Source organism: Buteo buteo, chromosome 13 (assembly GCF_964188355.1).
Source record: "Buteo buteo chromosome 13, bButBut1.hap1.1, whole genome shotgun sequence".
Lineage (NCBI taxonomy): Eukaryota > Metazoa > Chordata > Aves > Accipitriformes > Accipitridae > Buteo > Buteo buteo.
The window spans coordinates 28,428,399-28,450,416 of NC_134183.1; the positions used below are offsets into that span (position 1 = coordinate 28,428,399).

Below are 22,018 nucleotides of genomic sequence, written 5' to 3' on the forward strand. Positions count from 1 at the left end.
CCCCCCCCATATTTTACAGTATGTTAAAGGTGATATTAAGTACTCTATTTTGAGAATAACCTTGTGTTCAGATAGATGAGACAATATATATCTGTATATTAAACAGGGAATTATGCTTTGAATTCAGTAGTGGGTTTTATTTAAGAAATAAATATATCTAAAAATATTAGTCAATAAAAAGTATATAAAGGGTCTTTTTGCAAATTTTCTATTTTTTATAATGGAGTACTATAGAACATAGAGCCAAACTGCAAATAAATGCAGGTTTTACTCTTCTGAAGAGTCACAAAATCACTGTTTCACAGAAATATGCACCTATATTATGTAAAACCAAAATAACACCAAATCTCATTTTCAGGCAGAGTATTCTTATGGGAGAATAATGGATAAAATGCAATGTCGTTTTGGATAATATATAAAACTCTTTCTCATAGCTACCAATGAGATTTAAATCCTTGCTTTAATAAGAATTTCAGCTTTCTTGTAACTTGAAGTTTGATGTATTTGAATAATTACTAGCTTTAGCTTTGTATTACAACAAATAATGCAATCTCTGAAATGGTCTGTGGCACAGAAATACTTACTAGTTTACTGAATTTCCAAGTCATCTGTTGTAAAAATACTTTTTAAAAATTTACAGGATACTGAAAAGAACCCAGGAGCAAAACTTAATTATCCTAGTACTCCAAATCAAATACAATTACATCTCTAAGTCCTATATAAAAACCAGTGTTCATTAAAAAAATACTTGTATTGGCTTAAGTATATGGAAATAATGGATTGCAAGTGGAATTTCACCTAATAGCATGAGTTACTGTAACATTTTTAAAGAGAAGAATTTTTATTTGCACGTTTTTAATGTCCCACTGTGGTTGAGAGGGGTTACTATTTGCAGTGCTGCTGTTTTTCTGACTCTTAAGAACATTTACAGTGTAATGAGAGCTGTCACATATGAATAAAACATTCTGACAGAAATTATTGTTGCTTTGTAGAAATAATACAGTCACCTAGATTATCCTCCCTAACAGAGAACATATGTTATTTAGCTAAAAGCAGCCTTTATATTTTCAGTAATAATAGTAGGTTTTGTTTACTACAGGTTGCAAAAGCTTCATTCCAGAGGAACAATGATGCCTTAGATGCTGCACTCTTTTACCTTGCTATGAAGAAAAAGGCAGTGGTGTGGGGTCTGTTTAGGTAAGTTCTGCTAACTGTAAGTTTGATTAAATCTTAATTGAACCAGCAATGCAAAGCAGAATTTATTCAAGATTAGAGTTTAATTTAAAGTGATGTTGTTTGAGTGATTGTATGCTAAGGTTATCTAATAAGTAGTTGTACACATTGTATTTCTTTATGCAGGTCCCAGCATGATGAAAAGATGACTGCCTTTTTCAGCCACAACTTCAGTGAAGATAGATGGCGCAAAGCTGCTTTAAAAAATGCTTTTGCTTTGTTGGGAAAACAACGCTTTGAACAATCAGCTGCATTTTTCTTGCTAGCAGGTTCACTGAAAGATGCTATAGAGGTATCTACTTTTGAGAAATTAAGATTCAATTTCTAATTTGACCTATGTAACTGCATCCTTACAAGCTATTCTCTGCTGAAGTTTTCACAAATTGTGACAGCACAAATGGTATGGTATGTCCACACATGACCCCCTTGTGCCCTGCAGACATACCATTTACCTCCGCACTACTGTGAAAAGCAGCTTGGAAGCTGATCTGAAGGCCAGAATAATTGTTCAGATACATCAGTCCTCAGTGGAAGCACTCTTGGGAATACCAGTCATGACCCTTCTGGCAAAACTTTCTGTTTGATCAGCACAGTTAAGCTGTAGCACTCTGCTCAGCCTCCAGCTATTCTGCATGACCTATTGTTACAACTTTAAGTAAAAAAAGTAGTCAGAGTTCTCTTCTGAAGCAGCCCTAGGTTCCCTTTTTAGTGGAGTTGTGAAGTTGCCTGCCACAAGGGAGGCGAGAGCTGTAAGCAGGATCATAACCTAAGCGGTACCTCTCAGAAGAGAATGGGAATTAGAGAACCTTTAGTTATCCTGCCTATTTACATGCAGTATGTTTGTCTTCACCTGAGAATGTAAAGAATTTTCCTCAGAGGTTAATTCTGCAGATGAGACAGTGTGAAGAATATCTTACTATTAACATTAAAGTTGGAAGTTATGTTTATTCTAGTAGGTAGAATAAAAATAAATATCTTCTGCCATATTGATTTTTGACATGCTGATGTACTGCTATGCATGTGATAGTTCCTGAAATAGAAGTACACTTCTTTCCAAACATGGAAGAAAATATGTTACTTAGATATATATCACTTACCACATTTTTGACCCAAAGAACAGATATGATGAGAAAAAATTATCTGTTCTGTAAACATATATTGCTATACCCTTCACTGTTATTTAAAGAACTACTTTTCCCTCATAAAGCAATCTTTTCCCTACTTCTTATCATAGGTGTGCCTTGAGAAAATGGAAGACATCCAGTTGGCTATGGTTATTGCTCGTTTATATGAATCAGAGTTTGAAACCTCTGTCACATACACCTCCATTCTTTATGAAAAGATTCTGGGTTGCCATAAGGATGGAACTGCGTTCAGCTGTACTAAATTGCATCCTGATCCATTTCTGAGAAGCATTGCATACTGGATAATGAAAGATTACACTAGAGCACTGGGCACGTTATTGGAACAAACACCTAAAGATGATGATGAAAACCCAGGTAAGGGAAAAACGTTAGCCTGATGGGACAAACTTATTAAGGCAAAGTAGAGAAGGAGAAATAGTTTCTGTGTATGTATGCAGTCCCTGCCATTATGCTGAAATCATTAAATGGCTTCTGTACTGGCCCACTCAATTTCTACTCCTTAAAAAAAAAAATTAAAAAAATTTCCAATTTATTCTAAGGACTTGTCTCCAACCCCCAATACCGAACTTAGTTCTGCTGTCAAATAAGCTCAGGAGGGCCACCTTTGTTGGGTACTTCCCTACACTACCTCTCTACTGAATGCTGGCTAGTCTTTATTCCAGTGGACTTAAATTCTCATTCTTGCTTCTAGGAATTAGCAGTATTCTGTAGCCGGATTTCCTATCCTGTCTCTTCTGAGACTAATGTTAAGTGATAGGTGGCTACATAGGTTTCTTGTGGCATATTCCCTCCCTTGGGGAAATCTCTACCTGGCTGATTACCTCAGCTTTTTTTAGGCTTAGCTGAGTGGAGTATAACAGTGAGGCAAATGACAGAATTCAGTATCTTTCTACTCATCCAGCTCATACCTTTAATCTTTTGGGGGGGAATAAGTAATTCTTTAATTTTGTTTTGGCAGCTAGACCCAAAACTGTCTTTGTTATTGTGTTTTGCCAAATCTCTGTAATGCAGGAAATACTGCAAAACAGAATAATACCATTTTAAAGCTATTTTCAATAGATGTCATATCTGTTTAATTCCTTAGTTATTGTCAAGTCATGCAATCCTGTGGTATTCAGTTTTTACAATTATCTTCGGACCCACCCTTTGCTCATCCGAAGATACTTCAGCTCACCAGAAGGGACTTTGGCTACCTTAGGTCTAAAAACTGAGAAAAGCTTTGTTGATAAAATTAATCTTATAGAAAGGAAATTATTCTTCACTACTGCAAATGCTCATTTTAAAGTGGGCTGCCCTGTACTAGCTCTTGAAGTCCTTTCCAAAATTCCAAAAGTAAGAAAAAAGTCTACTGTAGCTGCAGAGAAAGATCCATCTAGTCCTCCAATACAGGCTGGTGTTTCAGATTCCAAAGCTGTAAGGGATGGTGCTGGAAGTGGTGATATAGACTGGTCAAAGCCAGTTTCAACTTCCTTTGCTTTGGAGAACACTGTTGAATCTTCAGCACAATTTGACTGGAGTCAACCAGCAGTAAAATTTGATGATGAGCCCCTTACTCTTGATTGGGGTGAAGACAAAGATGGGTCAGACGAAGAGGACAAGGATGTTGGTATAATGATGAAAAATTCAAAATCTGATTCTAAGAATGGAGAAGTTGAGAGAAACTCAGACACCAACATCCCACAAACACCACATGGGGAGATTTCTGATGCAGGAGACACTGAGGTTGATGTTATTGCTGAACAATTGAAGTTCAGAGCCTGTTTGAAGATCCTTATGACTGAACTGAGGACTTTGGCTACAGGTTATGAAGTAGATGGAGGAAAACTCAGATTTCAGCTGTACAACTGGCTTGAAAAAGAGATTGCAGCTATGCATGAAATATGCAACCATGACACAGGGGCCAAAGACTATTGTAAAACGTATACCAAAGTAAATGGGGATCTACTTGATCACGACGATATTATGGATAAGCCAGACATTGGTTCGTATGAACGGCACCAGATAGAAAGACGTAGGTTACAAGCAAAACGAGAACATGCTGAAAGACGAAAGTGGTGGCTGCAGAAGAACCAAGCTCTTCTAAGAGTTTTTCTAAGTTATTGTAGTCTTCATGGGGCACAAGGTGGTGGTTTAGCATCTGTAAGAATGGAGCTGAAGTTCTTGCTGCAAGAGTCACAGCAGGTAAAACAAATTCAAGTAATTTCTATTCACAAGTGTGAACAGTTCTGGACTGTCACTTTTGTCAAATGCTTAAGTTTGTGCCTAGATGGATACTTCTTATGTTCTGCAAGTCTTATGGCCAAGATCATTTTAATGTTCTTGGAGAAAGAACTTGGTATTTAAGCATGCTGCTTTTCCACATCTTGATTATTTGGTTCTTAAGAATCTGTATATGACATTGAGGATTAAGCTACCTATAATTATGGAATATAAATGTTGCTGTTTATACTATAGCTGCAGCATTATATGTGTGTTTTAATAAAATTAAAATTTTGATCACAATATTCTGGCTACCTATGTAATAAATTAAATTCACAGTTGCTGAAATATGACAAAATCTCATTCCCTGCACCTCTGCAAATCATGCAAGGGAGCTACAAGGAATGCGGTCTTAGCTGCAAGGCTCAACAAGTAATACCAAGTCAGACAGGGTAGTGCTCCCTTTTACTATATTATGACATCTTCTACATTTATTTCATACAAAAAGAAGTATTTTCCAGCAAATGTAAATGACTAACCTGAGCTACAGCAGATAATCTGATACTGGGCAAGTCATTTAACTTGCTCTAGTCCTCAATTTTTCACATTTCAAATAGGAGCAGTAGATAACTGTTTTGGTGGTACTAGGCTTAGCACAATCTTTTAAAAATAATAAAAAAAAAATGTTTGTTTCCACTTGAGGAACTCAGATTAGTGCAAATTTGACTTCTGTTATAAAACTCAGACCAGTGAGTATTATGTCAACTTATGCTACTGCAAGTGCATTTTTAGTTAGTGTTTCTTAATAGACAATCCCAACACTTCCTAATGAACTACATAAAAAAGCTCTCCCTGCACTAAACTGAAAAGAGTTCCAGGAAACTTGGCTATCAGGTCTGATCCATATTATTATAGTAAAGAACTTACTTTTGACATCAGTCACAATAAAATCTTACCTGTACTGTGTAGACAGCAGTGGAGGAGGATAAATAACCCTGGAAAAACATTTAAGATGTAAAATTGTAAATTTTTTAAACTTTTTTCTGAAAGCAATAAGTTTAAATACAATCTTTTCTTCTAAACAGGAAACTACTGTAAAACAACTTCAGTCTCCACTTCCGTTACCCACAACGCTACCGTTGCTTTCTGCAAGCATAGCATCCACAAAAACTGTGATAGCTAATCCTGTGCTGTATTTAAACAACCACATCCATGATATTCTTTACACTATTGTGCAGATGAAATCGCCACCACATCCTAATATTGAAGATGTCAAGGTAATGAAAAGCCTTCAGGAAATGCTAAATCATTTTTTATAAAATGGGGAGTGAGCATGAGAAAAATAAAATGTGGTGTTTGAGTTAACTTTTCAACACTTACCCTTTCACAATACTGACCTTCTGCCTTAAGTCTAGTGACTGAAAATGCTAGTTAACCACTTGCTTTCTGACATCTTTTTGAATCTGCTTAGTTCCCTTTCATCCAAATTCTGGTCATTCTCAGGGAACTATTCCAAATGTGAATGTTTGCTAAAACACTGAATTCTTGGCTCTTAAAACAACATGATCATGTAAGTTAACTAATTATTATCATTCTAGTCAAATACTGTAGGGAGATTAATGAAAGTAGAGATGGGAGACTGTAAGTTACCATATAACCTTCTATTAAGATAGATATTGTAAACCTTACTCAAGTGTGAATTTCCTCAAGTGTACTGGTTTTTAAGGAATTGTGGTGAATTACTTTATCTGACTCCATATTCAGGACTGAATAACTTCTGTTCAGATTCAGTAAATAGGGGTGGGGGAGGTGGGGGGGAAGCCAAAGAGCCTGAGACTATGACACAGTTAATTACTAAGAAGATAAATCATTATTTTGTACATTTAGATCAGTATTCCTATTCATTAAATTAATTTGAATTTCTATTAACTAATTAAATTGGGGAAAAATTAGGAAACTAAATGGGTTGTCCCACTGCAAGGCAGTTAAATTTCTAAAATTGTAACCCAAGCTCATTTACATCTCATTTTCTCTGTTATAGCAGTTGACTCCTTTTCCATCCTGCATTATGCTATAGCAAGCATCTTTCTTACTCTAAAAACTCATACTTCACATCACATGCATTTTCTTTTGAAAGAGAATTCAGAAAGAAGAGCTGACATCTCCTAACTGCAAAACAACTACTTAGAAAATTCATAGCTTGAAGCTAAGGTTTAGCATTTGATTAAATGGAAAGATAGTAGGAAAAGATGGACATGAACACAGGGTGGGTTTAAAAAAGTTTACATTTTTAACAGTTTGACAGTACCATTTTCTTCACACTGTGGATTTCATCGGACTTTCCAAGAAATCCTTGCATTTCTTCTGTTTAAGAACTGGAATGTTTCTGTTGCATTGTGAGGCAATAACGGAGTATTATTCTTGTTACTCCTGGAGACTTCTGGAAATGTATAAGCACATAACTGAGGTAAAAAAGAGATTATAGATAAAACAATCATACAATGATTACACAAACTTTTGTATTTTATGCATATTGAGCAACTACTACTACATTGAACTGAAATGTTATATAATACAGCTTCCAGGAACCATTGTATCAAATTCATTATCATAAGAGGACATACTTAATCATTCCTTCAGTATACTCATTCATTGTGGCAGTTCTATATTAGAATAAAGTTAATTATCTTGACATAATATTAGAAGGTTTTGACTGCAATCAAATGATCTTGAACAAGCAGTTATAATTTTCAAAGTACTGTATTGTAAACTTAAAGTAACATGCAGTTACTATTTCCTGCACTTGTGTTAAAACTAGGACATTCCTGCATAACAAGTTTCTAATGCTGTTTAGAAAGAATTGTAGTTTACTCACCTTTTATATGTAACTTATGTGTAATTTATTGGCTGTTTTTATTTTAGGTGTACACACTTCATTCTTTAGCAGCTTCGCTTTCTGCATCCATTTATCAAGCACTATGTGACAGCCACAGCTACAGGTAAAAATGGAAGTGTTTTTACAGTCCTACATTTGGAGTATACTTTGCGTATCCAAAATGGAAATTCTTCATGCATGTGTCTAAAAAAGGGATTAAATATCCATGTATGGGTATAGATACTTAAACAGTATACACATTGCTAGCTTTGATATGCCAGATCAGTTTTACCCAGATAAAATATCACCAATCATTCAGATTTTTTCCAATAAATAATAGGAAGATCTGGTGTCACTCTCACTTGCGATGCTTGTGAAAAATATTTCATTCATTGCTGAATAGGGGTGCAGGGGAAACATTTGAGCCTAACTGAAGTCAGGTTTCAGGCAGTTTATATTCCAAACTGGAAGAGAATGCTGTAAAAACATTCTTAAAAATTCTTCACAACAAATATATTATTAAAACTTTTGAAAAAGTTTTTTTCATATCTGGAGCTATGCATATAACATATTAAAATTGATAATGCCACAGGGAAACATTTCAAGTTTTAATAAAAAATGTATTTTGTGTACCATGAAATTATAAAATTCTTGACTTAGTCCTATAGAATTTTAAATGTTGCATTTTCTGATTAAAATGAGAAGCGTGTATATATACTATACTTTATTACAAAAATATTATAAAATCCTTTCTCATTAAAAAAAATTAATTTGTATTTAGCAGTCAAACAGAAGCGAATCAGTTTACAGGGATGGTTTATCAAGGACTGCTTTTGAGTGATCGACGCAGACTGAGGACAGAAAGTATTGAAGAGCATGCAACTCCAAACTCATCTCCTGCTCAGTGGCCTGGTGAGACAAGAATAAGGTTACTTTTAGCACCACTGGACCAGCTCCACATTTCAAAATTATTTCACTGTCCTCTAATATGATGGATGAAATGACAGATGATCAATGATGGATAAGTGTTTCTGATTTAGTTCTCAAATTAATAACAGCCTTTAACTTTTTCACTTATCAAAACAAATAAAAATAAACTTTCTATGTGGCAAACATCTTGCTTGAAGAAGAGCCCCCGATGTTTAGGATAAACTCAAGCTGATAATTTCTTATCCTAAAATGTTTTCTTCCAGTCTGCCTCACCCCCTATCAGAGCTATTTCTGTTAGCTGTTTCTACAGTACTGTCTTACATCTATACTTTACTTGCTATAGCTATCAAAACAGCTACTCCCAATGTATGAGTATAAATTTAGTATTTTGAGGTCAACTGTGGAAACAGTGCAGGAATTTCATAGGCAAGCTGAAGTGCCCGTAGTATTTGCAGAGAAGTACAACAAAGTCGTCCCAGACCCAAGAAGGCTTTTTTAAATTTTGATCTTTATGATTTTAAGAAAAATATTAATAGTATGTTTCATCTGAATAAAAGTATCACGTGGCTATTAGTATATGTTTAACATATAAGGTAGAGGTGAAACATTTCCCTTTTTTCCATTTGTACTCCTACTCACTTAACGTAGAACTTTTCCTCTTTTCTCTTTGCAGGTGTGAGTTCACTTATAAATCTCTTAAGTTCAGCTCAGGATGAAGATCAACCAAAGCTAAACATCCTACTTTGTGAAGCTGTTGTAGCTGTCTACCTGAGTCTCCTTATACATGCCCTTGCAACCAACTCATGTAATGAATTATTTCGACTAGCAGCCCATCCTTTGAACAGTCGAATGTGGGCTGCTGTTTTTGGTGGAGGAGTGAAACTTCTCGTAAAACCTCGAAGGCAGTCAGAAAATATTCCAGGTACTTTGTTCTGTAAAGGTCATACTAATAATTTGCATTTTATACCTTTTAGTAACCTAGGAGAGATTTGCTTCCTTTTAAAGACAAAAACCAAGCAAGGAGAATTTAAGTATCTAGTGGCAAGCAAAACTGTTATTTTAATTAAAAAGCAGAAAAAATATTAGTCTTTCAGTAGTCCTTTCTAACAGCACCCAGCACACTTTGAATTTGCCATAAAAACTGTACAGTTGTTATATTGCTATTATTATTAGCTACTTATAACACTTTTCAGGACTTTCAGTCGTTATTTTTTAGTGAAAAAACAGATGGTATAAATCAGTGTTAACACCTATGGTTTTCTGTACATGAGAGGTGAGTGTTACTGTTTAACAACTGCTGTAACTTGGAAATGGTATTTCTGAAACCAGTTTCTATTGTAAGAAATTATGTAAGAAATTATTTCACCTTGCAGAAGACCACAGGGAAGAAATATCAACTTCATCTGTCAGAGGAATGGTTCATGCGTATGGCAGGTCCAGCTAAAACCAGGAATTTTGCAAAGGCAGATGAGCATGTCTTAATGAGGAAAAGCAAAATTGGAGATTGAATTTAGGCTCTGGAAACAGAGACGAGTACAACCACTTGTCATAGACTTCATGCTTGCAAAAATACTGAAAATCATGTCACACAGACTTTAAAAACAACAATAGGCTTGAAACTCACGCAAAAAATAGATGTTCCATATCTCAAATATAAAATAAAACAGTAATAAGGCAATGCACTATTATAAGTATGCACAACAGGTATTTGTCATTCATGGAATAACTTAAACACACTTAGGGCAGTTATTTTCACAAGATGTTAACACAAATAACTTATATAAAGTCATGTCTTCATTTGAGATGTATTCTGTTTTCCTTTAACCTACAAGCTGCTACAGTTCCTGATGTTTCAGAGGATGGTAATGAAGGTTTGTAAAAACTTGCAGTGTAGATGAATCTTAGTAATGGCGCTTTTTTTTAAAAAAAAAAAAGGTTTTAAATATCTAGCTCCTTTGTAATAAATTAAGTGTGATCTTCAATGTTGCCTAGCCAATAACACTTTGAAAAACAAATTCCACATTAATATTTTGGTAACTATTAAGACATTTTAAATCATAACACGTCAAAACAGACTTCAGTTGTCAAAAGTCTGTCTATTCAAATTTTCTTCACTATCTTAAGAGTTCTTTGGCTTATATTTTTAATAACTACTGTTTCTTGTGCAGTTTACAGTTTAGTGAAATTTTATATATTTTATTTTGCAACAAAATTTTTTAATTTCTTTTTTGAGAAATCTTTCAGCTAAAAGCTTTTTATTTAAAAGCTGCATCTCCTGAGAACTTAAAATCCAGATAATAAAATGTATTTCTCATGATATTTCCAACGGATAAATACAGTTATTGAATTAATCATAGGTGAACTTTTTGTATGATTACACTTACTTTATTTAGGCTGGCTTTGATTTCTGAATTAGTAGAAATTAGTACCAATAACAATGGGTAGTTGCTTCAGTTATAACATATAGCCATTTCTGAAGTTGCAGTATTAACATCAGCTTTTCAAATTACCTGAATTTAGCACCACCTCTTCCATCAGAAGAAATGGATAAACATCGCCGTCGGTTTAATATGAGAATGCTAGTGCCAGGAAGACCAGTAAAAGATAGCACTGTACCACCACCTGTACCTGCAGAAAGACCCTCTTACAAAGAAAAGTTTATCCCTCCAGAACTCAGCATGTGGGACTACTTTATGGCAAAGGTAATTTAAAATGGAAAATAGAAGTTACAGTTCATAAAAGCATCTTTCTTTGTTAAGTTTTAAAGGACAAAAATAATGTGAAAAATTTTGAGTGCTTTTCATAGTAAGCTGCAGAATATATCCTCATAATAAAAGATGAAGAGTCTACAAGTCTATTACTTAACTTTGAAAATGTCTCTTGTCAATAATAGGGATTAACGCTTATCCCCTTGCTACTTGTTTATGTTTTAGAGAAACTTATTTATAGGTTAACTTGTCATTTAAACTCTATGACAGCAATAACTAAAGTAAGAGCTGACTATTAAGAGATCAGAAAATTCATTTATAGCAGACTGTTATTTTGCATTGCAGCCATTTCTTCCTTTATCAGACAGCGGTGTTATATATGATTCTGATGAAAGCATTCACAGTGATGAGGAAGAGGATGATGCTTTCCTCTCTGATGTACAGATCCAGGAACACAAAGATGCCAATTCTTACAGGTTAGCAGAAATTGCCACTATTTTAGAGTAATTACGTTGTGTGCTTACCTTTGCTTCCAAATTAAGAAAATACAGGTCCTCTGCACCATCCAGACTTATCTGTGGCAATGGGATTACAGAAGTGACAAATTCTCATCACGGTAACAGTTTCCCATTTACTTGCCAAAAAAACAGGATTAGGAAGTCAAAGCTGTGTGGTTTGTGTTTTTGGGGAGGGGAAAATACAAATAAAAAACCCCTTATCTTCATTTTTAAGACACAAAGAACATGAGGTACCACAATGCCAGCTCTAGAATGATATTTTAGGCTACTGCTTAAAGTATAATGTCTAGTTTTTGAATGAGAGGCAGATTAAATAGAACACTTAAAAGAGAAAATGTTAAAAGACAAAATAAAGTGGATGATCTCAGCATTATAATAATGGAGAAAAATGATGGCTCTTTTATGTGTTCGAGTGTCTCATTAGTCCTTACAGCTATACTGTGTAGGATTTGTATCTTTAATATCTGTGAGACTCTTTCACTGTGAAAGCTTCTGCCATGAATGCCAAACTCAAGTAGTGTCTTGTCTGTATTCGTTGTGATTTCATGGAAAATTTCAGGAGATGTTTCAGGGGGCTTGTACTTAATTCTCAGTCTTGCAAAGGCTCATGTGTGCATACTTTTTTATCTGGGGGAAGAGTACAATAATCTGGGATTTGTAAAAGAGAGAAGGGGATACTATCTGTTACAGTGAGATGCCCTTAGAGGCACCCTTATGTTGCATAGTAGATATATAAGTAGCTTTCTCTATGTGTCTGGTAAACCTCAGTGAACCATCTACACTGTTTCTCTAATCTGTGTATTTGGTAGAAGGCAAAAAATATTCTGCAGATAACTGTGTTAATGTTGTTTTAACACAACTAAATCTATACTTTTTATACAGCTGGGCTCTTCTGCATCTGACAATGGTAAAATTAGTTCTGCACAATGTTAAGAACTTCTTTCCCATTGCTGGTCTGGAATTCACTGGTATGTTAAATTCTGCTTTACATTTCAGTTTTCTGTGTAAGTGGCTTTCTGTCAGACTTTGCTTTTTAATTTTCATTTTTAAATTTAAATAATTTAATAAATTACTTTTTACGATTACCAACACGTACACTTCCTTTCAAGATTTTTTTTTTGGATGTTTGTATTATTCTGGGGTTTTATACACACTAACTTAAATGATTTTTTTTTTTTCTCTAAGCCTTACTTTATTAATATATCTGTTTAGATCTGCCTGTAACATCACCATTGGGCATTGCTGTAATAAAAAATTTGGAACACTGGGAACAGATTCTTCAAGATAGAATGGACCAGTTTGAAGGCCCACCACCAAACTACATCAATACTTATCCTAGTGACCTTGGCGTAGGTGCAGGACCAGCTATTCTCCGCAATAAAGCAATGATTGAACCTGAAAACACACCATTCAAGTAAGTATTTTTTTCCTAGCAAGACCACGTTCTTTGATCATAGAAATACTAAAGAGTATTCCACCTAAAGTTAAACAGCCAAATGAAGTTTGGCTAGATCTTAGTTCTAGCCAATGCTTTACAGAAACCACTTTCCCATGTCCCTTTGTTCCTTCTTATGCAGCTGTTTCCTGCAGCAGCCTTTACTTATTCTGCTGCACCTTTCACAACTGCAGCAAGAAAGAAAAATAAGAAGAGTGGAGCTTGAAGGACTACAAATCAAGGGCAACAGCTGCTGTTGGGAAGACCCTATTCAACCTCTTTTACTGTTCCTCTAGTAGCAGCTGTCTCCCACCCTACCTCAGCAACAAAAGAGAAGAGTTATATAATACATGCAGATGTCAGGAGGAGGAGAGAAAGAAAGTTGTAGTACAGTCCTTGTAAAGCCAATCCTCCTGTGTTTAGACCAATGTCATGCTTGCAGGTATCTTAAAATGCAGAGAGTGAACCATGTTTTCAACTCAAAAATAGCTTGCTTTTCTCAATATACTAAAATACAACTTTAGGTTACTTCAGTATATATGACTTTGAATTTGATGCTGCTATAGGATTTTATTAAAATATTCTTACAAACATGCACTGCTTCTTTAGAAATATTTGTCCTCAGATCTCAGGCAGTGAATTTTATTTGGCTCATATGAGCTAAACATTTGTGAATTCTTTTGAATACTGAAAGAAACATGTGAGGAAATTCTGTAGGGCCAGCATAATTTCAACATAAAAGCAGTTTTAGTAGAATGTAAATATAGACATAAATGCAAGTTAGCAGATTACACTGTAGTATGTGCAAGTTAGTAACATAACTTAGATTTTTTTAAAAAATGCAAGAAAAATGTATATCTTGATATTTGCCTTGAACAAATTACAGCTTAAACTTTGGTGGTTGGTTTTTTTCCTTCAAATTGGAATTTAGCTGAAGTCAGAGTCTTTCTTTAGATTTTTTTTTTTTGTTTTGTCCGCCTTTAATTACATGGAAGCTTTTTCCTTTTTTTTTCATCCTTCTTCTTCTGTTTTATGCAGATCAAAGGATTATTCAGCTCTTCCAGCAAAAAGGCTCTGGCATTTTCTTGTGAAGCAAGAACTTCTTCAGGAGACTTTCATAAGATATATATTCACAAAGAAAAGAAAGCAAAGTGAGGTAAACAAAGGATGTAACTTTTTTTTAAAAGAAAGCTCAGTTATAACTGTTCCTCAGTCTCTTCAATATTTCTTTTAATTTTTCTTTCCAATTTTTGTTGGCATTTCAATTTCCTTTCTTTCATTTAACAGTGTGGTTTTTTTTTAAATCAACATGACTGTCATGTTGTTTATTGAAATATCAACTGAATCAAATATTTTTAGACAAGACATAACTCACCTTACCTTTATGTATTTGAATACTGTCTTAATAAAGAAACAGAACATTTGCAATAACTGTAATAAGTAAATAAATTTGAGTCTTCATAATTTTTTTGTGTCATATTGAAAAACAAATTTAAATAAGCTATTACTTTGTGTATATGTATATATGCATGAGTAATATATACATATAAAAGTAATATTATATAGCAATATATAATATGGGACTTTACAAATTGTACCAGTTACAACTGTAATGAGTTCTAACTGAAAATTTAAACCAACACATAAGTACCATGGGGGAAAAAAAAGTATACTATTTAATATCTTTAAGAATTCCTGTAAGTATGGAGTTTGTGTGTGTATTATTCCTCCTTTTATTTACTATATCATACATTTTGTGTTCATCTAGGAGGCATTACATTTTAAGTGAGTTTGTTTAGATTCCTGTCTTAGTTTCTGTGCCTTTTATAAAAAGTTGAAAATACATTTGTCATCATTTACTGACAGAGTGGCCTTTAAAATCTAGTTTGGAATGTTTCATTCTTCTTTTATATTTGTTTGTGCATGTGTTTTGTGTTTGTGACTGTGTGATGTTATGTAGTCTGTAGAAGATCGTGTGGAGCAGGTCAAACAAAACTGCGTAGCAGAAGATCACAAAAACAAGGTAGTATCCCTTCTCCCAAACCTCTAGCATATTCTTAAAAGTTCTGTGGAACTGGCTTTCCTTTCTCTAATGTGACTAACAGAAGCTATATGTTCTGTGTAGTCTGTGTGACAGGCTTTTAATCAGTGAATTAACTTTGGATGTCCTGATAATTGGGATGAGTGAACACCTTGTAAATAGTGTTACACACACAACTTTGTGTTTCTTACACTCAAATATAACTTTTGGCTTCTAGAACACCAAAGAGTATGAGAAGTCTAAAGTCTAGCTTCCTAAACAATGCTGAGGCCACTGAACTTTTCTTGCATGAATTTTGTATAGATTTTTGCAGTCTGAATGTACCACTACAAAGTGGATTTTCATGCTAATTTAAATTTCTTATAAATGTTTTGTAGGTTGAAGCAGATCTTGGCTACCCTGGAGGAAAAGCAAAAATCATTCACAAAGAATCAGATATGATAATGGCATTTGCAGTTAATAAGGTAAGCCTCAAATACTACAATAAGTGTAATAAAAAGATCTTTTTTAATTATAGTTAGTATAAATTTTCTATTTGTGTTGCATAGGCAAACAGCAATGAAATTGTTTTGGCATCTACACATGATGTTCAAGAGCTTGATATTTCAGCTCTACTGGCTGCTCAGTCATTTATATGGATTGGGGAAGAATATGACAGAGAGTCTAAAAGGTAGGATAGTTTCTTTGTTGTTATATTGAGAGTATTGGATTACTGTGAGGCTGCATATATAATACCTGTGTAAGCACAAGTCAATCATACAAAAAAAGTTTATTACTCTTCTTCAGTAGGTTTCAGATTGCTTTACAAAGGAGTGAGGGAAGGCAAAGAATTATTACTACTGCCTTTGTTTTACACATGGAGAAACTAGGGTTTTGAGGGGTTTGAGTATTTTGGGCATGTCTGCACTGCACAGTGAAGCAAAAGCCCACGGTGTCTAAGCTAATAAAGGAAGCATTGCCTTAAAAACACTGCAGTTGCATCATTGCAGCATTGAGTCTAGTTGTGGTAGCTGATGCTTGTTGTATAATGCAATGGCCTGAATTACTGTCTCCTCCATTATTGTGCTGGCAACTGTGAAATGTATCAGTTGCAGCAAGCGCTCATCTGTACCACACTCTATTGTACAGAATAGATATAAATATAGACACATGGGTCAGGAATATTTCAACAATATTCTTCTCAAGAGAGTTTATATTCTCAACATCAACCACAGTTAGGATCATCTGTTGACGTTAAACACCTATAGCTTTGGAGCACATAGAAAGCATTTGTACAATATAAGTGCAGGAATTATCAATTTATAGTTTCATTATCACCACTTCCTCTATCCACTGCCATTAGGCTCTTGACAGTAAGATAAATGAACAGCACTGGTAGCAAAGAAAGATTTGTTTAAAGCAGAACACTGCTATTCTTTTACAGTTCTGATGATATTGACTTCCGTGGTTCTACCACAACACTAACTCAGTCAACTGCACCATCTTTTGGAGTGAATCAGATACAACCATCTTCATCTATGCCATGGTTAGGCAGTGGTCAAACTAGCACTGGAGCTGGTGTGGTAAGTACTTTTGTTGCATGCAGCTCAAGGAGACTGTTACTTTTTTTTTTTACTGTGTTATTCAGTAGAGAGACCTAGTGTGCATTAGTCATCATACTGTTAATTCAGTGTTGTAAAAGGCCTACAATAACCAAGACCTAGCCAAAAAGAAGGCCAAACTAAGCATTTTCTTGTATATTGTGCCATAGAAAATAATGGGACAATCAGTTTTTTCTGTTTATGGGAACTTTGAGGTAGGACCTGGAGTTTCTGGAGACAAAACAAAACAAAAATAAAAAGCCAACCAAAACCAGAGCAATCCCAAACTTAAAATTCTTGCATTGGGAATAATATCAAAAGCATACACATCAGCATGTGTTTAAGTTCTTTGTATAAGAGAAGATAACATTAATACTGTTTGAACTTTCATGTCTAAAAAAGCTGTCATAAACAGGCTTTAATTACTATACTGCAACTACACATAATTAGATGCAAATAATTTTAGCTTAACAAGCTTTTTTTATCTGGGGGACACTCACTAGGTAGTAGTATAAACAAAACTGAAGAGTATGTTTGTGTCTTTTTTTCAAAATTATTTTAATTTTTATTTGTTTTATATGAAGCTTATTAAAAGAAATCTGAATAACGTCAAGAGAATGGCTTCACATCCAGTCCATCAGTATTGTAAGTGAATCATACTTACTAGTACAGAGTAGATAATTTTCTATGAAATACTGTAGTATTAATGAGCATCTGTCTTTTAATCTTAGATCTTACAGGAGCACAAGATGGTAGTGTTCGAATGTTTGAGTGGACAAGGCCACAGCAGTTGGTATGCTTCCGGCAGGCTGGGAATGCCAGGGTTACAAGAATGTATTTCAATTCCCAGGGCAATAAGGTAGGTACAACATTTAGAATTTTGCCTTTTTTTTTCCCCCTTTTTTTTTTTTTATTCATAAGGAAACATTTGCTTGTGCTGTGACCTCTAAAACAGTTTTAACTGGTGACACACAAAACTCTTAAGATGGCCTAGAATGATGGTATAGGCAGTATCATATCATTCATTTTGGCTGCATAAGGAAGCTTTGTAATAAACACTGACCCTTACTCTCCTTTCCCTTCTGTCAGCTTCACACTGCTATCCCATTTGCCACATTTTCAGACTTTTTGTTTTCCCTGTTCTGAAATCTGTGTTCTCATATGGTGACCTTTTAAAAAAAAAAATACTGAGCTTGCCTACTTATTTTATAGAAGCAAATTTGTATCAATCTAGGCAGGAGTTTACAAGAAGTACTTCATTCACACTTCACATTCTGGCCAAAATAAAGTTTTGACAGAATGCATTACCTACAAGATATATATAATACAGCCTATTAGTTGAAGAACGCAAGTATACTGCAGTACAGTGGAGAGCAGGAGAGTACAAAAGAGCTATACACTTTGGCCAGAAACGACTCTGTGAGGTATATGAGATGCAGAAAACAGAGTGGACAAAGAAAGAAATTGGGAGGAATACCCACCCTCCTCAGGTTTTTCATGTTGCCCATTCTGTTATTTTAGCAGGTCTTGTCTGCATTTTACTGACAAACTATTTAACTTTATTATAGTTAAAAGCCATACAAAATGAATTAAAGGAGTTTGGGCATGACTGTAAGATAGCTATAAAACCGCAAAGGTCAACATTTAGAAATAGCTGGAAATATAAAGTATCTCCCAGCATACCTATTTTCAGGTAGCATAAAATATCATTTAAACCTTTTTTAAAAATTAGTGTTTTGATTGTGTTTTGAGATGTTGCAATCTTAACATCACATGAGAATCAATTTTAAGTAAGAAATTAAGATGTACTAGTTGTCCCCACTGCTTCACATGGAGGTCACTCAGGCAGGACTCATGAAACCTAACTAAAAGGAGAAAATATAAAAAATAATTCTAAATATTTCTAAAAACATTTTGTAAAATACTTATAGAGTATGATGTATAGAATATACAGCATTAATTGTTATGCATTTTCATTAACAAATATAACTCAGTCATTTTACCATTCATGATATGGTACAGTCCTTCCATAATTGTTGTTATCATGCATTTATGGCATACTGTCATGCATCGTACTTTACTAAGCATTTTCAAGTAGAGTCATGGAGCAATGATACCTCTAAGCTTTAGCATTTAACACTAGGATTTGAAAGATAAGCTTGCACACTTAAAAAGGCTCCATTTCTAGAAAAGCATTAGGTATGTAGGAGACCATCAGTCATTAAATAATCATTAAACATTCAGCACTGAACTTACTTGGCTTCTAAACTACTTTTTTGTACATGACAATTGTTGATATTTAATATGCAGGCAGCAGTTTGGTGTGTTAGGTGGGATTTTTCCTGAAGTCAGCTGTTTACTGTCATGAAGTGAGCACCCAGTAACCAGTACATTACGCTAATAAATGCAGTTTCTTCCTTGCAGTGTGGTGTTGCTGATGGTGAAGGGTTTCTAAGTATTTGGCAAGTAAACCAAACCACCTCAAATCCTAAGCCCTATCTGGTAAGTAAACAGAAATTTTTATTTTTATTTTTTACAGAGGAAAGTTAAGTCTTTAAGACAGGCTAAGAGTGTAAGAGTTTCACTGAGATGTTTTTGATTTTACTGCTTTTTAATTGGCATACTTTGTCAAAACAACTGTAGAGTTTCAGTGATACGTCTTTGGAAGACTAATTGTCCATAACCATAAGCTGCAATGTAATTACAAATACTACTTCAGCAATACCCTTGATTAAATTAGAAATCAGAGCTGACAGTAATGATTTTACAACACCAAGACTTAGTAAAAACACACTCTTCAATTCTTTTCACTGCTTCTTAACTGTACATGAAGACCATGCTTAATTTGAAATTCAGGCTATTGTGATATATTGTGGATTTGTTATAGTTAACTTTTTTAGCATCTTTTTATTTTATACTGGATTTTTAATCCATTGTTCCATTCTCTGAGGTTTCAAACTGCATTGCCCATCAGTTTTTAAACTTTGTTTAAAAGACTGCTTCTGTTATGCTATCAGTGACATCAGACTGATAGTAACTTTTGATGCAGACTACAACTAGTAAGATTGCATCTTTTTTGTTTTGTTTTTAATAGAGTTGGCAGTGCCACAGTAAAACCACAAGTGACTTTGCATTTATAACCTCTTCAAGTCTAGTTGCTACATCGGGACAGTCCAGTGATAACAGGTGTGTTTAAAGAAACAATGAGGAATTTCACCAAACCTACCTATTCATCTCCATTAACTTGCTAGCTCTTGTGCATTAATGTGTGGCTGACATTTTAAGGCTCAGTGTTGTAAGCTTTATTACAGCTTGAACTTGCCAGATGATTTCTTTGAACATCATTCCTTCAGTCGCATGTTTCCCAAATTTATTTTTTGTGAGGAGTGATCAACAGTTAACCAGTTTTTTGAAGGTGTATTCCAAATGCAACTGGTTTACCATGATGCTGTTGCTGGGGTGAGAAATATGTTCAGCAAAGGCAAGGTAATTCTTTTGCTCTGAAAAGAATAACTTCTATAATTTCTTGGTACAACCTAGGATTAGTACACATCTTAAAGGTAGAAAGTATAGTTCCACTAAGAAGCATAAAAGAGCATAGAAAGAATTAAAGCTCTTAACTCTTTGCATATGCTGTCCAATGACTGCAGAGAGTCACAGGCTTCTTGTTCAGTTCTGCCTTCCAGCCTTTGACATAAAAAGCAAACGCTTTCTGAGTCATGTCACCCCATGAATCACTTGGCAACAGGCTGTAACGACTTTTTTCCCCCCCTCAGAAACGTGTGCCTCTGGGACACCTTGGTTTCATCTGGTAACAATCTTATACATGGTAAGTACTACAGTGAAAGTTAGACTTCCTATTGACTAAGGAAATATACCATGTGTATGCATTTGGGGCAAGGGGAAAAATTTGCACTGGGGAGCTGGTCTAAAGCGTTGCACACTAATGCATGCACCAGAATTAGTACTATATAGTCTCTAGCATGATGTTAATCTGTTCTATACAGAAAAGTATGAACAAAGAAGGTCATACACAAAGCTGGTTTTGTGACAGTATTAGTAAAGTCTGAAATATATGAATAGAGTCCTGAAAAAAAAAATTAACAGCTAATTAAGTCTGCATTATTGAACTTTTATGTGTATGCAGGCTTTCACTTAAACTGGCACTTATTAATTAATATACCCAGTACTCTGTTGAAGCACAGAGGAAAAGATACTTGTCGGTAATAGTAGAAGCAACTCCTTCCATCTACTGTCCTTGTCTTTCAGCACTTGGACTTGATTCTTAAAAAGATGTTTGTGTCTGTTTGACCAAGTGCAATAATTTTATCTTTATGTAACAAAGTAAAGCAAAATCCTATCATGTTGTGCTATGAAAGAAAAATACATACAAATCCAAATATAATATCCTGGGCTTTTAAAAGAGCAAATTCAACCATCATAAGCATCTGCAAACAACTGCAGTACTTGAATAAGCAATCAGTGCATTCTGAGATTCATATTTTAAAACTAGCAGATTGCACGTTTCAGCCTTATTTTAAAGAGATTGAGTCAGGGCTCCTATGAAAAATAGGTTGGGAAATTAGAATATAGTAATACATATCTATAATGTAATTAATATTTACTTTAATTTTTTAATTCAGGAATTTAACTGAACTTAATATGGTGAATTTTATATTTTCTCAATTTTTTAAATTCAGGTGTGTGCCTGCATTCTAAAATAAACTAGACCACGTATCATCCTTCCTTGTGCATTAGATCTATATAGCTTTCAGGAGAGCAAAAAGCTGTCAGCTGATATGACACTACCCATATGAAGGAATGTACCTGTCCAAGTTAGAAAATATTCAGATAACAATTTATAGAAGAAATGCATTTTAAGATCGAAAGCTACTTACAGTTTCAAATCTATTAAATTCTGACATTTTTCTTCTTCAGCCTTTACTTGTCACGATCACGGTGCCACAGTACTTCAGTATGCACCTAAACATCAACTGCTAATTTCTGGAGGTAGGAAGGGATATATCTGTATCTTTGACATCAGACAGAGGCAACCCCTTCACACCTTGCAAGCGCATGAATCAGCTGTTAAGGCCCTTGCACTGGATCCTTCTGAGGACTATTTTGTTACAGGCTCAGCAGAAGGTAATATGAAGGTAAGTTATCAGAGGAGCTGAGTTGTATAGGAGAGTATTTAGCTGAAGTAGTGTATTGACATATGTTGATCAGCATGCTGTAAACAGCCAGATGAATGCGGTAACAAAACAAAAACAAACCAAAAAAACCCAAACATGCATTTGATATACAGGATGCTTGCCTTAAGTTTATAATGTAAACTTAAATATACTAATATC

General features: G+C 34.6%; 1 protein-coding gene across 6 annotated transcripts in view; it reads left to right on the forward strand.

Annotated features, from left to right (window-relative positions):
- DMXL2 (Dmx like 2) overlaps positions 1–22,018 on the forward strand; it is a 55,301-nt gene that overhangs the window by 31,134 nt on the left and 2,149 nt on the right. For 3 of the 6 annotated variants that reach the window (XM_075045247.1, XM_075045249.1, XM_075045251.1), the window contains 23 exons: positions 1,100–1,197; positions 1,360–1,525; positions 2,468–2,732; positions 3,463–4,559; positions 5,663–5,854; positions 7,500–7,576; positions 8,234–8,364; positions 9,056–9,304; positions 10,903–11,084; positions 11,436–11,566; positions 12,491–12,576; positions 12,821–13,022; positions 14,082–14,199; positions 15,004–15,066; positions 15,462–15,548; positions 15,633–15,754; positions 16,508–16,646; positions 17,249–17,309; positions 17,396–17,523; positions 19,089–19,166; positions 19,759–19,850; positions 20,441–20,493; positions 21,603–21,820. In XM_075045247.1, the coding sequence (XP_074901348.1) occupies positions 1,100–1,197; positions 1,360–1,525; positions 2,468–2,732; positions 3,463–4,559; positions 5,663–5,854; positions 7,500–7,576; positions 8,234–8,364; positions 9,056–9,304; positions 10,903–11,084; positions 11,436–11,566; positions 12,491–12,576; positions 12,821–13,022; positions 14,082–14,199; positions 15,004–15,066; positions 15,462–15,548; positions 15,633–15,754; positions 16,508–16,646; positions 17,249–17,309; positions 17,396–17,523; positions 19,089–19,166; positions 19,759–19,850; positions 20,441–20,493; positions 21,603–21,820 (4,035 nt within the window). Of the gene's footprint in view, positions 1–1,099; positions 1,198–1,359; positions 1,526–2,467; positions 2,733–3,462; positions 4,560–5,662; positions 5,855–7,499; positions 7,577–8,233; positions 8,365–9,055; positions 9,305–10,902; positions 11,085–11,435; positions 11,567–12,490; positions 12,577–12,820; positions 13,023–13,185; positions 13,445–14,081; positions 14,200–15,003; positions 15,067–15,461; positions 15,549–15,632; positions 15,755–16,507; positions 16,647–17,248; positions 17,310–17,395; positions 17,524–19,088; positions 19,167–19,758; positions 19,851–20,440; positions 20,494–21,602; positions 21,821–22,018 lie in introns of those variants that run through there. The other 3 variants (XM_075045250.1, XM_075045248.1, XM_075045252.1) reach the window with 3 other exon arrangements.